The sequence below is a fragment of the Balaenoptera ricei genome, chromosome 1, assembly GCF_028023285.1.
Source record: "Balaenoptera ricei isolate mBalRic1 chromosome 1, mBalRic1.hap2, whole genome shotgun sequence".
Classification (NCBI taxonomy): Eukaryota; Metazoa; Chordata; class Mammalia; order Artiodactyla; family Balaenopteridae; genus Balaenoptera; species Balaenoptera ricei.
The window spans coordinates 116,522,354-116,540,017 of NC_082639.1; the positions used below are offsets into that span (position 1 = coordinate 116,522,354).

At 41.6% G+C, this 17,664-nt stretch overlaps 1 protein-coding gene across 1 annotated transcript; it reads left to right on the forward strand.

Moving 5' to 3' along the window:
• The first annotated feature begins 1,126 nt into the window (after nt 1-1,126).
• LOC132352297 (putative olfactory receptor 10J6) lies at nt 1,127-2,050 on the forward strand. The gene is given in 3 exon segments (XM_059902708.1): nt 1,127-1,454; nt 1,457-1,580; nt 1,582-2,050. Coding segments are annotated over 3 exon segments (921 nt in total).
• Nucleotides 2,051-17,664: the final 15,614 nt, after the last annotated feature.

Here is a 17,664-nt window from a genome sequence, read left to right on the forward strand (position 1 = left end):
TGATATATGGTGGCAATCCCAGAGTCCCTCACCAAATTTCCAGGAAATACTGTGTGTGCTTGCAAGGGGGAAGATAGGACAAGAGAGGCCCTTGTATTTCTTCCAATCATTACTAGCAAGAAGTTTTTCTTCCTCCCTCTGGATTTTACCTCTTGCATATGGTACCCTTTTTCTGCACTGCCATCACCCAACTCTCTCCACTTTCCCAAATACCACTAACTCAAGATGGTACATATGACAGATTTAAATGAAAGTTTGGGGCTCTTGAGGGGTTTTACATCACAATATAGTTTAGCAAACAATTTAAAATCAATTATTACACCTCTTTTATTTTTAAAATTCCCTCTGCCAAAAAGAAATCGGTCATTTCTTTCATTAAAGGTTCAGCCTTCTGACATGTTGCTGGTCCTCCTCTCTTTCCAACAATTCCCCCCTTTTCTCCTTATTTTACTCACCCCTAAACCCTCAAATCCCTGTTAATACTTTTACAACAAAGCAACTTTGCCAACGTTCTGTCTCACTTAGACCATCCTGGCTGAGCCCCCAATACCTCACCTTCACTCCCGCTAACGTGTCCCTAAAGACCAGCTTCCTGAGATTAATTCTGCTCCCTGTATACTGTTCCCAGAAGTTTTTCCTAAGTGGTACCAGTGATTTTAATTCAGTAAGTCTAACTCTTTCGTCTCCATTTTGTTGTGCCAGCTTCTCGTACTTTCCCTAGAAGACAAACAAAGGCAAAGCTGGGGTGGTGGAGGCTCAGGGGCCCTGCAGCTTACATGCCATTAAAAGAAACAACCTTCCATCCATGCTCTACAAAAACAACAACATATTCAGGATAAGAACTTGAAAGGATATGTGAAATAGTCTCACATATTGGTCATTCCTTAGAGGCTTAAGAAAAGATTAAGGAGATGGCAAAAATTGAAAAAAGGGAGGAGGCTAAAGTAGCCATAGAGCTATGCCAGCACCCTCCTGATTATACAGCGAGGAAATAGACTCGTGTGTGCGTGCGTGCGTGCGTGTGTGTGTGTCCCCATACTTCTCTCTCTATCCCTGTTTTAGAGGTCACGATGGGAATTTCTCAATGTTGACTCCCTGCATTGCTTTCAGGCACTGAAACTGAAGAATGCAGAGAAAAAACCTCACAGAAGTGACAGAGTTCATTTTCCTAGGAGTCTCCAGATTCCATGAACACCAGATCACCCTCTTTGCAGTTTTTCTCATCCTGTATACATTAACCCTGGCTGGCAATGCCATCATCGTGACAATTATCCACATTGATCATCACCTCCACATGCCCATATACTTCTTCCTGATCATCCTGGCCAGTTCAGAGACTGTGTACACACCAGTCACCATTCCACGGATGCTCTCCAGCCTCACAGCCCAGAACCAGCCAATCTCCTTGGCAGGTTGTACCACCCAAATATTCTTCTTTGTTACCTTAGCCATCAACACTGCTTTCTGCTCACAGTGGTGGGATATGACCACTGTGTGGCCATCTGCAACCCACTGAGATACACACTCATCATGAGCAAGAGGGTGTGTGTCCAGCTGATGTGTGGAGCCTTCAGCATTGGCCATGGCAGCTGTCCAGGTGACATCCATATTTACCTAACCATTTTGTCACAGAGTGGTTGGTCATTTCTTCTGTGACATCCTCCCTGCCATGAAACTCTCCTGTATTGATACCACTGTCAATGAGATCATCAATTTTGTTGTCAGTTTATCGGTGATCCTGGTTCCCATGGGCCTGGTCTTCATCTCCTACGTTCTTATCATCTCCACCATCCTCAATATCGCCTCAGCCGTGGGCCAGAAGAAGGCCTTTGCCACATGTGCCTTCCACCTCACCATGGTCATGGTCCGCTACAGCTGTGCCTCCACTGCCTACCTCAAGCCTAAGTCAGAAAATCCTGTAGAACAAGACCTCCTTCTCTCAGTGACCTACACCATCATCACTCCCCTGCTGAACCCTGTTGTTTACAGTCTGAGGAACAAGGAGGTCAAGGATGCCCTATGCAGAGCTGTGGGCAGAAACATTTCTTAATCCACTGACCCTTTTTATAAAGAGCAGTATGTGTTCTCATTGCATCCAACCTCACAAGTCTGTCCTGTGCAGTCCATCCTGTAATGAGATGGGCACAACTTGCTTCAGCACCCTTATTACAAAAATCATCATCTTTGTCTCCACATATTTCAAACTTTTGTCCAGGCATTTTCAACTGGGTACTTAAGAGGTGAGGAAGGTGGGCATGATTTTTTAAAAAGCATACCTAATTTCCAGGGTAGGGCAGGGGACTTCTTAAAAGCATATTAAATGTGGTCATTTTATGTTTGAAAAAAAATTTTTTAAATCTCTATTACTTTCAAAATACAATCTACAGAAAATAAAACTGGATAAAATCTTCCCAGCAGGATAATAGTAAACAGTAAGGAAGAAAATTATACAAGAACCTTTGGGAAAGGTGAGATGCATGCTATTTTTTTTAATTAAGAAAGTTAGAAATCACTGGCTTAGCCCTTGAAATTTCAGCCTTTATTATTTGATTTATCCTAGAGGCTTTGCTTCCATCCAATATGGTCTTCAGAATGCTGACCAAGGCTGTAAATTGTGAACAGCTCTTGTCTCTCTAACTGTGCTAATCCAGTTCTCTCTGGCTGCTGGTTCTCTCCATGGAATCAGCTTCTCTCTAGTCATTATGAAGAATAACAAGTTGGTCAAAAAGAGCTCTACCCTGTTTGGAGTGAGAATCATAAAGGTATTCTTCATTGGCACATACCACGGCACTTCCTGGATAACACCAAAAAGAAAAAATAGAACAAAACTAACAGCACCAGAAGTCAGAAGTAGTTCAGAGATTTGTTTAATCACTCAATTCACCAAAAAAAGGCTAAAAAGAAAATAATCTCTACTTCTACTAGGGTCTCCTTTAAGGAAATCATGCTTTTCCCCAGGGCTTCCTGGGAGGTTTTCTGGTTTCATGCCACTGGTACATACCTGCTATACTGTTGCCTTGGGTGGTGCTAGGGAGAGTCAAAGACTCTTTTGTCCATGCATCTTTCTACTGAAATATTTTGTGTTAAAAATGCTTCTCTGCTCATCCCTTAACGTTCTTTGTCTTCTTACTGAAGGGAGTGATTTCCTTTCCCTCTACTGAGAAGGGGTAGGTAACATCCAAGGAGCTCATCTAGAGTAAGATCTAGCTTTACAGACTTCTGAGATCCTAGGTGGGAAGACCATACTTCTTTCAAGGTCTGTTCATCTCTTTCTAGTTTCTGTCCAGTGTCTTTGAAATTTCTACAGCATAAGAAGCAAGGCTTCCTACAGAAGCTTTTGAGAGGTCAAGAGCTCGGTCTGAGAGTCCTGGACTTGTCATAGGTCTTCCTTGACAGTGCTCTCAGGATCAGTCCACCCTGCAGCCATCCCCCCACACTTACAGATGACATCCCCTGAGGAATAGAGGAATGCCTTCCTCCAGAATGAGAATGAGTATCCCTGACAATATAAACGGACCCCCTCTCACTACCACCAAGACTACCTATAGGGCTGACTCTTAATTGTTACCCATCCTCCTCAATTCCCTCTGGACTAGCAACTGCTCTTATGCTCTTAGATCTGTCCTTTTGTATGCAGAACGCAGGCTGTGGGACAGGGAGGGTCAGTCTGAGCAGGAAAGTGGGGTAACAACGAGAAGCTGGGTGATGGTCAAACCTGTTCTAACCATGTCCTGCTGCAGAGTCTGCCTCCCCCCGCTCATTACTCCCTTTCGACTTCTCCATGAAGCCATTCTTTCAGCAGTCCAGGGATCAAATACAAAAGGCTTCTCCAGTGTTCTTCCTCCATCTAAATGCCCACAACAACAGATACATCACATGCCCCGTGTGCAATCAGAAGTTAAACATCAGAGTTGGGCCCAAGAAGAGCTGCCAGAAAAGATGAGTCTGAAACCTTGAAGGAAAAACATCTCCTTCTCCAGATCTGTTGCCTACAATGACTCAACTACATGTGCAATTTATAAAAATATATGTGCTGCTTTTTTTAGATAATAAGCTGCTGCATTATATGGTAGGAAGGGTAGATGACCTGGAATCACAAGTCCTGAGTTCAGGTACTGGCTCTATCCGCATCATCACCTTTTATGAATATAATGTTTTTCATTCTGCCTCACTAGCCATCAGAAACAGTTTTAATGCCCTTACCTATGTATGCTGTGCTGTTATCCAGTTTATAAATGCTGCCTTACATTTTCTAGAGCAGTATCATTTACCTCATTCCCACCTAGGCAATTCGTTGCTCTTTTTTATTTGCCCCAAAAGTTCTTTGTGCAAAATTATATTGGGATAGCACTTTTCCCATTGTGCTTTCGTTGCTTAATTGTGAGTCTGTTTCTATCACTGCATCACAAGCATATTGGGATCAGGAACTGCTTCTCTCACAGTTAAGCCCTGTGCCTGGTACAGTGTTGGGTAGAATGGGTGCTTAATAAATCCTCATGTAATAGTCAAGTACCGACTGTGTACCAAGCACTATGCTTGGACTTGCTGGCATGTTTTGATCAGCTAGACACACCTGCCCTGCCTTTCTGTATCCTCTGCAGTTGGCCCTCACCTAAAACCAAAGAGTAATAAACAGATTCATAGTGACAGGGTCACTTGGGTCTATACTTCCTCCTTCTCTGGATTTTCTATAAGCCAACTGCTCAGTTGCTTCAAGACCCTTCTCACTGTCAGTATTAATTTAGTCATTGCACTATTAATCCCTTAGCAACACAGAACTAAAACAGTCAAGTTTTTTCATTAAAGAATATGGAGTTACCATAAAAAAAATCATTCCTACCCATACTACGGTATAACCTTCAAAGCTTATTTTAAAAGAAATAAGTTTTTAAACAAAGAGTGATATGCTATATAAAATTAAGAATCAGGACACTTATCATAATGTCCTAAGTAAAATAAGTCAGACAAAGACAAATACTGTATGAGCTCACTCATATATGGAATCTTAAAAAAAAAACCTCATAGAAGTAGAGAACAGGTTGGTGGTTGCCAGAGGCAGGGTTTGGGGAAATTGAATGAAGGCAGTCAAAAGGTACAAACTTCCAGTTATGAGATAAATTAAGTTCTGAGGATGTAGCAAACAACATGATGACTCTAGGTAACGATACTGCATTACATATTTGAAAGTTGCTGAGAGAGTAGATCTTAAAAGTTCTCATCACAAGGGAAAAAAATGTTTGTAGCTACATGTGGTAATAGATGTTAACTTATGGTAATCATTTTACAACATCTACATATATCAAATCATCATGTTGCGTACCTTAAACTTATACAATATTGTATGTCAATTATAGCTCAACAAAAACTGAGGAAAAAAAGAATCAAGATATCTCCAAATTACACTTTTGGGAGAATGATAGACAAATCCATTATGAGGCCAAAAATTCTTCCAAAATGTTAGATTTTGAATCATTCTACAGCAAAAGTTCAGGCCCCCTTTTAACTGGGCACTCACCACATCATTTTCCAGCCCCTATTTCTCCTTCCACGAAGGTAGTAAGAGGGGAGAAAGAAAACACGGAAACACCACCCATCAGCCATAAAAAGCTTGGTTGTGGGATTAGCTCTGGAAAATGGGAGAGGAAAGAAAGAGGCAGGAGATGACAATGAGGTATAGACTAGCGGCATATGTCATGTGGCTCTAGCTCTTCAGAAACTCATCTCTGAAGGGAACAGGAATTCCAAACCAGTAAAGTGACATGGTATACAGCAGAAGGCAATTGCCATTTACTGAGGGTTTACTACATGGCACGCACTATGCTAAGTTGTAGTCATATACATTATTTCACTTAATAATACTTCAGCTTTATAGTACTTTGCATTTCATGACAGTCTTCAAATATAATATCCTACTTGCTCCTTTCAATAACCTTATGAGGTATGCATTTTTATGCCCACTTTTTAGGTTAATGGTGGAAATGTCAACTGACTTCTGCTTCAAGTCACACAGTTGGTAACTGACAGAACTAGAACTGATACCATGATCCACCAGTTGACTTCAAACTATGTCTTCTTCACTGTATTACCACCATTTCTGATCTGTAATCTTTCTGAAAGACACTATATTCTTTGAGTTACTCTGGTTTCGTTCTGGACATCACTTCCACCAAAAAGTCTTCTCTAAATAACTTACGAGGTGTTCCTGCCATGAGCTACCACACCGCTCTAAGCCAGTGGCTGTCTTAGCAGTGCTTTCAAGTTGCCCATTTCCTAGTCTGCCTCCCTCACCTCACAGCAAACCCCTTGACAGAAGAACTGCTTCTGTATCCCCAGTGCCTAGCACAGTTCTTGGCTTAAGACAGATCAATAAATACTTATCAAACCTGAAAGCTAACTGCATAATGGGCCCCTTTGAACCTGTCTCTTGATGGCTAAGTATTGGGCGAGTGTCCACTGCTCTCCTGCGCTGTGAAGCATCCAGGCTCTCTGGATGGCAGTTTTTGCCTCTGTTTGGAAGAGCTCACAGATTCTTCTGCTTTGGAAATTTTGGGTATCCCTTCTGTTATTCCTTTTTCTCCTTTCTTGCTTTCTGGATATGAGCTGTCACATTTCCGAGCTGTCCGTGTGCTGGACTGCAGCAGCCACCCTTTCTTACACACAGTCTCCAAATCGTGGCTGAGGAATAAAAGCAGAGGAGCCACACAGAGAGGCAAAATAAGGCTCCCTGAGAGAGAGCATTGCATGAAGGCAAAGAAACAAGAATCTGGAATCAGACTGCATGGGTTCTAATCTTACCTCTGCCCCTCACTAGATATTCTCACCTCTCTAGGCATCTATTCCCAGATGTTTCTTAATGGGGTAGTGACAGTCCCTAAAATTATTCCCACTTTTAGAGCTGGAGTTCAGCAAAGTTAAGTAAAATTTGATCAATTCAGGAAAGGTATATTGCGTGCTAGACACTGGGGCTAGAGTAATAGTAAGCTATCACAATCCCTGCCTTCCTAGTGCTAAGAGGAATGTCCAAAAATTAAGCAAGTAGTGATAAATCTTATGATGTGAGAAATACTGGATGCTATGGGAATGCATATTGATGGGTTCTAACCAAATCTCAGGGGTCAGGGAAGAGCAACCAGAGGAAATAGAGTCTAAGCTTAAGATCTGAAGGCTCGGTAGGAGTCAGCTCGATGAAAGGTTGGGAAAGGTCTGGAAAAGCAAGATCAAAAGTGTATTCCAGGCAGAGGAAGCAGCACTTGCAAAGCTATATAAGAGAAGATTTGAAAAAGTTATAAGAGTTTAATAGAGCTGGGGTATAAAATTCATGGGATGTAGACAGAAAAGCAAATTGAAAAGTTGGTAGCAATCACATGTATAACCCATACTAAAGAGTGCGTATCCTAAAGACACTGGATAGTATTTATATGTCCTTAAGTAAAGCAATGATGCGGTCTATTCAGAAAGTTCACTCTGCCAGCAGAGGGGGAAATTACAGAGGGGAACACTGGCCAAAAGACTGACTAAGGAGTTATTATGGGACCACAAAAGTCAAGTGATGGTAGACTGGGCTGGTGAGGAGGCTGATGGAGAGAAATGGACAGTCTTGAGAGTCTTGTGGGAGGTAAGACTGACATTTCTTGGTTATGGGTTAAATATGGGGGTGGGGTGGGTAATGGAGTCAAAGAGGACCTTGAGATTTCTGGTAAGTGGGTGGACTGTGGTGTCCTTAACCAGTACAGGAAACCCTGGAAGAGAAGCAGGTTGGGAGGTGAAGAAGGAGACAATGAGTTTGATTTTGGGCTTTTAAGGTTGAAGGGTCTGTGAGTATTCAAGTGGAGATATCCAAGAAGCTGGATCCATAGATCTGGAATTCAGGAGACTGTTCTGAGATAGAGATATAGTTGTAGGAATCATAAATATATAGATGGTCATTTTTAAATGGGAATGAATGGATTCACTCAGGGAGAATGTGTAGAAGGAGAGAAGTCCACCTCAAGCAGAATGCTGAGGAGCAGCAGACAAGATGCGATCCTGGTGCAGGGATGTAGGGGTGGTACTGACAATAAACTATCAGGAAAGCAAGAAAGCGAGGAGAGGAATTCTCCCCTCCATGTGCCAAAGTCCTCAGTGATTGGTAAGTTCTAATGTCCCTTGTGGATGGGAGAGGAAGCCTTTCTGGCTCCTTCTACTCCCCAGTACAACTGCATGTAACCCTGCTTGGCATGTGGTGCCCTCCTCCCCATGGGGCTGTGAGTATAAGTGACAATAAACTGCTGCCAGTCTCATCTGTCCAGTGTCGGGTGGTCTGTGTCTGGGCATCTTATACCATTTAGAGTGGAGGGAATCCTTCACCAACAGGGTGAACAGCTAGTGATCAGAACACAGGGTAGATGTCATGACAAGAACATACGAGTTTCTTATGATCAAACGAACTCCACTGAGTGGGCTAGGCTTGAGTTAACTTGCAGGTTCCTCAGCTGAGGGCAGTCTGACAAGGGGGTCTAGCAGCAAAAGAATACCCATGTCTCCTGGAAGTAGGATCTCACAGGGAGGGGACTCTGCATTCTCATGTCAGGGAACTGTCTGGGAGTTTCTATAGGACTTTGCAAAGAACTCATGCATGTGCCGGAGCTGCACCAAAAATCTGTCAATGACAGTGAGAGAACCATGGTAACCACTAATAGGGTGGCTACAAACAAGGCTGTCAATTGAGTTAAGAGCAACTTGTCTCTGTCCCTCTGCTTACTCACCATCACACCTTGAAGAGCCAAGTCTCAAAGCAGTGGGGAAGTTTCAGAGCCAGACTAGCTCTTCACCCAACCATAATTTCCAAGGTTGCTAAAGTAGAAAAGGAAGATAGTGAAATAGTAGGCTCTGCCTTTCTAACCCCCTACCCACAATTCAAACAGCTGGAGTAGGAGGAAAATCACACAAACCATTGTCCCCACTGATCTTTGTATCCCCAAAGTCACAAGTCGGCCCACTACAGGGCCAGCAGAGCAGGGGATCTCAACTTTTACTAATTGAAAGAGAAAGAAACATTGTGGACTCTGCCCCAAATAGTATTAAAAGGCAGGAAACAAATTCTACAGAGCCTGATTGGAAACAGAAGTTGAGGCGGAAAAAATCAAAATGTTTATACCTATCCAACTGTGTTAAAAGTGATCAATAAACAGATTACACATATAGAATTTTGTAAAATTGTTTAGCTCTCAATGGAATCCATCTAGTAACATGTGAGATTTTGTTCACCCTTCAGAAGTAAGAGCTTTGTACACATTTTCAAAACTATTATTCAGATGTGCACGGGACTGTACCTGCCATTTTACAAAAGCTCAATAAACATTTGTTGAATGAGAACAAATGTGTGGATGAGGTTGGGCCCTGGGTGCAAAAAATGGGGCAAACTATAAATGAGGCTAAGGTCTCAACTGGCCTAAAACAGAGCTTTGCCTGTATATGCAAGACTCCTTTCTCTCAGGCAAAAACGAAAGACTTTCCTAACCAGGTCTGTAGGAATGAAGGGAGTAGGGAAGAGATATTAAATTTATCTGATTATTTAGTTGTGTTCCTTCCCAGGCACTTGTATGATCAGAAGAACAATAAATCACAGACCTGGGTTTCATATCTGATAGACCCTTCCCATCCCTTTAATTGTACCTCTCTCTCATCCCCAATCTACTATTATTCCCCTTATTTAAGGCACCACGAGACCTCTGATAAACCTTTGAGAGCTAAGTGCTAAGAGCCAACAGGTAAAGAACAAAGCCTCCACTGAGTCTGATGTAAGCGATGCACCTGCCACACCAGGAACAAAGACAGCTTCCCCCAGTCCTCACCAGACACCCACATCTTCCCGGACCCGGTTCACAGGCTGCCTCCACAGGGCTCTTGAGAGACTTGGTGAGGTTGTAGTTTGAGAGCTTCCTATACGGCTAATTAACATTCATAGTAAGAAACAAACTTGGACTTGTAAATGTAGTCTGTAGGTATCATAGGACAGTCTTTACGCAGCTGAAGTAGTAAGATTCCAACAGGAAGTCCAAGGAAATGATTAACTTCCAGTTCATAGCAAATTACATGACCACTCTTCATTTGGAGACCTGCATTATCACTGCTTTTGAGACAGGTTTACCTTCCTTGAGCCTGGATCTATAATCATACTTTCCTGAGCCTTCTTCCCCTAGGGAAAGAGAAAGGATACAGCAAAGAAGGAAAGAACATAAAGATGAACAAAATATAACAATATGAAATTTTGGCTGTATATACATATATTTGAACATTTACTCCTTTTTTTTTTTTCCTTTTCTGTAATAGAAGGGTTTGCTTATAAGGAATGAAAACATTTCTTCTATTATTAATGACTTGGCCCTGTTTTAATATAAGCTATTGGAGTTCTTCCCAGTTGGATAAAAGGGGCTGAAAGTGGGAAAGGCAGGAAAGGAACAAGGAAAAGTGGAGAATTCCAAAGACCAGGATCCAGGGAGAAAAGTGACTCAAGAGACGAACCACTGCCTAGGAAGTGACAGCCAAGCTGGTCTGGAGAAAAAGCACAAGGAGGGAAGGGCATTGTTTGGGCACCGAGGTGCGAGATGCCCTATGGATCAACTGCCCAGCCTCCACACATGGTCCACACAGAGGACTCATGTCAAGTGACGTTCCAGTCTTCACCCATAGAAACTTTGATCCACCTGCACCTGTTCTGCACCTGCTGACCAGGGACGAGATCTAATCTGTGCTTTTTAACTGTGGCAGAGTATTCTACTATACTCATTTAATCCATGCTCTAGTAAAAGACATTTAGTTTGGCATTAATCTTTTTCTGTCACTAACAATGCTGCAGTGAATAAACCTCTTCACACTATCTGATACATGTGCAAGTATAAAGCCGCATGGACAAATTCTAAACACAGAGCTTGATGGAAAAAGTAAGATACAAATATACAACATTGTAATTCCATAAACCTACCTGAAAATGCATGCATATAAAACCAATAAATTTCTAGGAAAACATGCAAAAAATATACACATTAAAGACATTAGAATGATTATGGGAAGGTGTAAGAGAGCTAAATCATCTCAACTATAACAGGAAGTTAAGAGATTAAATTTGATAAATCAATAAGTAGCATAGAAAGAGAGAAGTAAATACTAGAAGGTATAGCTAAATGAGTTACTTCTAGGAAGTAGGATTTAGGACTGAGGAGGGATAAAGAAGGAAAACTGCTGTTTTTCATTATAAGCTTTTCAGTATTGCCTGATTTTTAAACTATGGGCAAGTATTACCTTAATAAGAATAAAATTTGGAAATAAAGGTAATAAAAGTCAAAACAAAAAAAAAATTAGCCCTAAGGGCAAAGATATGGAAAATAATGTATTAAGATTTTGAATTTCAAATCCAAGGGAACTTTTTAAGGGTTTAAATGTATATAAAATTAAATTTCCCTCTAGGAAAATTACATTACCACAGTAATAAATGAGACTGCTCTTTTCCTCATATTCTCACTAACATTAGGAATAAACTTTTTTTTTTTTTTTTTTTTTTTTTTTTAATTTTTATTTATTTATTTATTTATGGCTGTGTTGGGTCTTCATCTCTGTGCGAGGGCTTTCTCTAGTTGTGGCAAGCGGGGGCCGCTCTTCATCGCGGTGCGCGGGCCTCTCACTATCGCGGCCTCTCTTGTTGCGGAGCACAGGCTCCAGACGCGCAGGCTCAGTAATTGTGGCTCACGGGCCCAGTTGCTCCGCGGCATGTGGGATCTTCCCAGACCAGGGCTCGAACCCGTGTCCCCTGCATTGGCAGGCAGATTCTCAACCACTGCGCCACCAGGGAAGCCCAGGAATAAACTTTTTAAAGTCTTCATGGTAAGTTTCTGAAGAAAGTCAAGGAGTGCTTGTTTCTTCAAAATGGATATTTCTGACATTACTCTCAAATATACACACACACACAACCAGCCCAGCTGCAAATTTTTGAGGCCCAGCAAAATGAAAATGCAGGGTCCCTTGTTCAAAAATTACTAAGAATTTCAAGGCAGCACCAGCAGAGCTTTAAACCAAGTTCAAGGCCCTTCTAAGTACAGGCCTGGGCAACTGCACAGGTCACACGCCCATGAAGCCAGCCCTGCAACATACATCTATTTTCTGCTACTGAATTTCTGAAGGTGAAGAACCTGGGAATTTTCACTTTTAATGAAGAATCACAGGTGTTCTTAATCAGGGTTCCCAGGAACTATACTTCGAGAACTGCTCTAGACCCACCCATAAGGACCAGAGAAGCACTGAGAGGCACCTCCTAATGACAAAAAACAAGTTTAGCTGGCTTGAAAAAAAAGCATAATTAACCATAAGGCACTTCTCAGTCTTAATTCACCAGTGACATGAGATGAAGGAGTCGGATTACAAAGGACCCTTGAACAACACAAGGGTTAGGGTGTCAACGCTCCACTGCATCTAACTTATAGTCAGCCCTCCGTATCCACAGTTCCTCCATATCCAAAGATCCAACCAACTGCAGATCGTGTAGTACTGTAGTATTTACTACTGAAAAAAATCCACATAAAAATGGACCTGTGCAGTTCAAACCCAGTGGTGTTCAGGGGTCAACTATATATGCCAGAAGACAAGAACATGCATGATTCCACAGGCAGAAGGCCCTGGACTGAAGTTTAGTACATGAGCTCTGGTTATCAAGGGGAGTTACTAGCTGGCAAGGGCAAGACAGGGTCCTAGTTCTTGTGCCTAGAATGGACAAATCAGGTCACTGGAACAGAAAGCCAGAACAGGGAAAGTGAATGAATTAATCCAACCATTATTTCCCAAGGTTTTCTGATACAGAACCTGTCTCCAAGGAACTCACAATCCAGTGGGTGACTCAAACTAGTGAGTTGATACTGATACATGTTCCAATAGAGTCAGGCCTATGCACCATGGGAGCAGAGTGGAAGCATAACAAAGGAAAGTAGGATGGGGAAGGGGGAAGATAGCAGTCTTAAGGAAGAGTGGGAGTCCGAGAGGGGAGGAAGGGGAGGGAGGAACTGCAACACAAAAATACTGAAGAGCCAAAGTGAAAGAGCATGTGGTGCTACGGGAGCTAAGGAGACGCTCAGTACCCTGGATGGTGTTTAAGGTACTAGGAGATCAAGGACCAAAGCCCTGTCACCAAACAGGGGGTTCCATGAACAGGTTACAAAATTAAGGGTATCATACAGGCAACCAGCCCCATGGAACCTGAATGTGGAGAAAAACAGGCAGAGAAATCCTGCTTAGCTTCTCGCCTAAAGTCCAGAATCAAGGTCCCAGATTCTCTGGGAACCCATACTGGACCAAGACTCTAAATAGGGATCCAGAGAACCCACCTTCAGGAATCAAAGTAAGACATCAACAGTGGAATGAATGTGAACAAGAAGGAAAGGCTGAGAGTTCTTCCCTTCCCAATTTCCCTATGTCCCTTACATGGCTGAGCATTAACCCAAAAATTGACATCCAGGTGGCTGTGTCACCTAAGCAGGCCAAAATGGGCCATACCCTTCCCTTGAACCCAGCCTGCACCAGAAGCTGGAGCTCTGATGCCTGAAACAGCACAGATGCACCTTGCCAGATAAGAACATAAAGACTTCCAAAATCCATCCTCTGAAGGCTCTGGCTGTCATATAGGTAAGTTGTTGTATCTTTTTTTTTCCCCCAGTGCATACTTTTTTTTTCTTGGTTTATGTCCGATTATCATATATTACTTAAGACTTTACTTAATCCATTGCAGGCACCCTAGAACTTATTTGTTTTCAAAGACCTCAGGAGAAGTGGCCACAGGTTATTTTTACCACACATTTACACATAAATCATATTTACAGAAGATTGCCCTATATCACCTATTTGAATTTGTTTCTTTACAAAACAAGATTCCCTCCAGGTCCAGAGCTTATGTATAAATATCTGGTTCCTCTGCAGTCTCAGATTGCAGTACTTCCCCCCATTCTTAGTTTCCCATTTTTTTCTCTAAGTGCATTGCCTTCATGGACACATCAATTGCTATCTTGATTCTTAGACGTATAGGAATATTTCCATGGTCTTTCATTCTTTTTGAGTTTTCTTCCTTGTGGTATTTTTAGTTTGTACCATCACACTGTTTTTGCTTATATTTTTGAGACTCTTTCTTAATATAGTATGTGGAAAGTTCCCTGATGGCATCATCCTTGCATGGAACTACTTCCAGACCTCAGAGAAGGAAGAGTCCAACATATGGAGTGTGGATAACTACAGTGGCTCAGGGTTTGCAAAAAGGACATGACTTGGTGGACTGATGCTATAAAAAATCTGAAAATTATATATACACAAAGTCACTTCCCAGCCCTCCCCAAATCCAAACTGTGGCTTATCACTAAAGAAAAGATGGTGAGAGTGGATTTTTACCCTTCCACAATACTGGGCTTTGATGAGATTTGCTATTTTCCTTTTGAAGTCTGGCCTTAACATTTGGAAGGCTAAACTGTGATGTAACTTCACGTGAATAAAAATATATGCACATAATGCCCTGACCCATGAAACAAAAAGGTACATAGAAGGTAGCAAAGTATGAAGCACTGAGAAGTGTGATTCTGATTGTTCAGAGGAGGGGGACCTTGGTAATTGCGCCTAATCCTTGCATCTACCCTCTTGTACAGAAACACTTAGGAAGACAGAGATAAGTAATGAGCCTACTAGGCTTATACATCTGGGTAGAGACTTGCCTGCTGGGGAAAGAAGGAACTAGAACAATATGAAGTTGGCCTCACAGGTAAAGCTGGGATATAAAGGGCATTAAGATGAGGCAGAAGGACAGCTACAGAAGCAGAGTGATGTCACCAGAATGTTTCCACTTCACGTGATCACACAGATCCTACCACTCAACCCTCATTTTACTGTATATATAAAGAAACTGAGACCCAGAGCAGCCAAGGTCAGAAAGCTCGCTCTTAGTAGCAAGCTTTATATTGCACCCCAGTGTGCTGACTACTCTACCCCACCACACTCCTCAGGCTGACCAGGGCTCCTTGTGAACAGTGGATTAGAGCATTGACTGCCTGCAGCCAGGGAGGCCCCAGTATGGGATGGAAAGTCTAGGGTAAAGACGGTGTATCAGAATCCAGAGTAGACACACAATTCAAAGGAACAATCATGAGCAACGGTAGTGAAGGATAGGAATAAATTAAAACTAACTACAAATTTTCCAAACTAATGAAGGTGCTATCTCAGCCACTTAAATATTGTGTGAATTTCTGAGTCAAGAAGTTAAGCAGGTAATGGTTGACCCAACTCCATGGTGCTTTTTCATATGGAAACTGGAGATAATCAACATTGCTATATCTCACAAAGTTATGATATAAAATAACTTACTTAACAAACATTTTCTACCATATATAAAATAACCAACAAGGACCTACTATATAGCACAGTGAATTCAACTCATTCTGTAATAACCTATATGGGAAAAGAATCTGAAAAAGAATGGATATATGTATAGTATAACTGAACCACTTTGCTGTACACCTGAAACCAACACAACATTGTAAATCATCTATACCCCAATATAAAATAAAAATTAAATTAAAAAAAATCTTGATCACTTACTGTAAATTAAACAATATGTTAGCTGCTGGGGACATGCAATCAAGACACTAATCTTGTCCACAACAGTATTAGATATGTGAAAATGCTGTTTAAAATGTAAACCACCATATAAATTATTACAATTATTACTATTGCAATTATTACTAGGAAAATAAAAGACAACTGATACTATCAAAAATCTTAGGGATAAAAGTTTATCTTGGGGGTAGGGGAGAGTAGCTGGTGGAAAGAGTAGTTAGAGAATATGGTTTCCAAAATATTAAGCTACAAGTGACAAGGAGGTGTGCAACAAGAAATATGAAACATAATAGATATACAGCAAGTATTTTTTAAGTGAATGAAAAAAATTAATTTGTCAAATTGTTAAGAGCAATATCCATGATGAATCAGGATATGATGAGTTGCAGCCTGAGGAACAAAGAGAATTAGAAATGTAGATCTGGGGGAATTCCCTGGCGGTCCAGTGGTTAGGACTCGGCACTTGCACTGCTGAAGGCCCAGGGTTCAGTCCCTGGTCGGGGAACTAAGACCCCACAAGCTGCGCAGCACAGCCAAAAGAAAAAAGAAATGTAGATTTTGGAGTCACAACGAAAAGTAACATTTATTCAATGCATTTTATCTATCAAGTTCGTTCTAAGTGATCACCAAAAATAAACTCATTTAATCCTAACTGGAATATTCTTGTTCTCGAGTTGCAGGTGAGGAACGTGAAACAGGGCGAGGACAAGAACCTGCTCACCACCACACAGCAGAGTCAGGGTTTGAACCCTGGCAGTCAGTCTCCACAGTTTAAGAGCCTAGCTACCACGCAATGCTGTGTATTCCTGTTCTTGCAACAAAGAAATGATAAATTACGAAGATAAGATGACTTCTTTATAGTAAGAAAGTGAAGAAAAATTGTCAGGAGCCCATGCAGATCCAAGGTTATAAGGAGAGAATAGGGCCAGAATGTGGAAAAGTAGTAAGGTGATATAGTGCAGGGGTAGAGGCCAGAAGGGCCTATCAATCAGAGCCTACTGAGGAAAACAGAGTCCACTCTACATATGTAGAACAAGGAAATTAATACAGGAAGCTGCTTACACAGGTAATGGAAGAACTCAAGAAGCCCAACAGGATACAGTAAGACAACCCAGGGATGAGCAACATCAAAAATCGGGTACCACCCTTAAATTGGAAGGACTAAGAGAGAAGGCCGTGTCTTAGACTGGATTCTCTGTTCCCTACCCTATCCCCACTGCAAATCAGGGCCTAAGACTAGAGCTTATGAGCATGTAAATATAGGCATAGCCTAAAAATCAATAAGAAAACATCAAAGAAATCAAAAGAAAAATGGCAGGAGGCCTGAGCAGACAGTTCACAAAAGGGGATATCCAAATTGCAAATAAACATGTGAAAATGTTTCACTCTTCAGACTCACAGACACAGAGAACAGACTTGTAGTTGCCAAGGGGGAGGGAGGGTGCGGGAGGGAAGGATTGGGAGTTTGGGATTAGCAGATGCAAATTATTACATATAGAACGGATAAACAACAAGGTCCTACTGTATGGCACAGAGAACTATATTCAATATCCTGTGATAAACCAGAATGGAAAAGAATACTAAAAAGAATGTGTGTATATGTGTGTGTGTGTGTGTGTGTGTGTGTGTGTGTGTATGTATAACTGAATCACTTTGCTGTATACCAGAAATTAACACATTATAAATCAACCATACTTCAATTTAAAAAAATGTTTCACTCTTATTAATGATCAGGAAAATCAGATTTAAAACCACAATGTCTTAGTCTGTTCATTCTGCTATAACAAAATACCACAGACTGAGTTGCTTATAAAAAATACAAATGTATTTCTCACAGAGGCAGTAGTTCCCAGATCAGGGTGCCAGCATGGTCCAGTGAAGGCCCTCTTCCAGGTCACAGACTTCTCATTGTGTCCTCCATGGTGGAAGGGGCTAGGGAGCTTCCTGGAGTCTCTTTTCTAAGAGCACTAATCCCATTCATGAGGGCTTTGCCCTCATGACCTAAGCACCTCCAAAATGCCCCACCTCCCTACCATCACCTTGTAGATT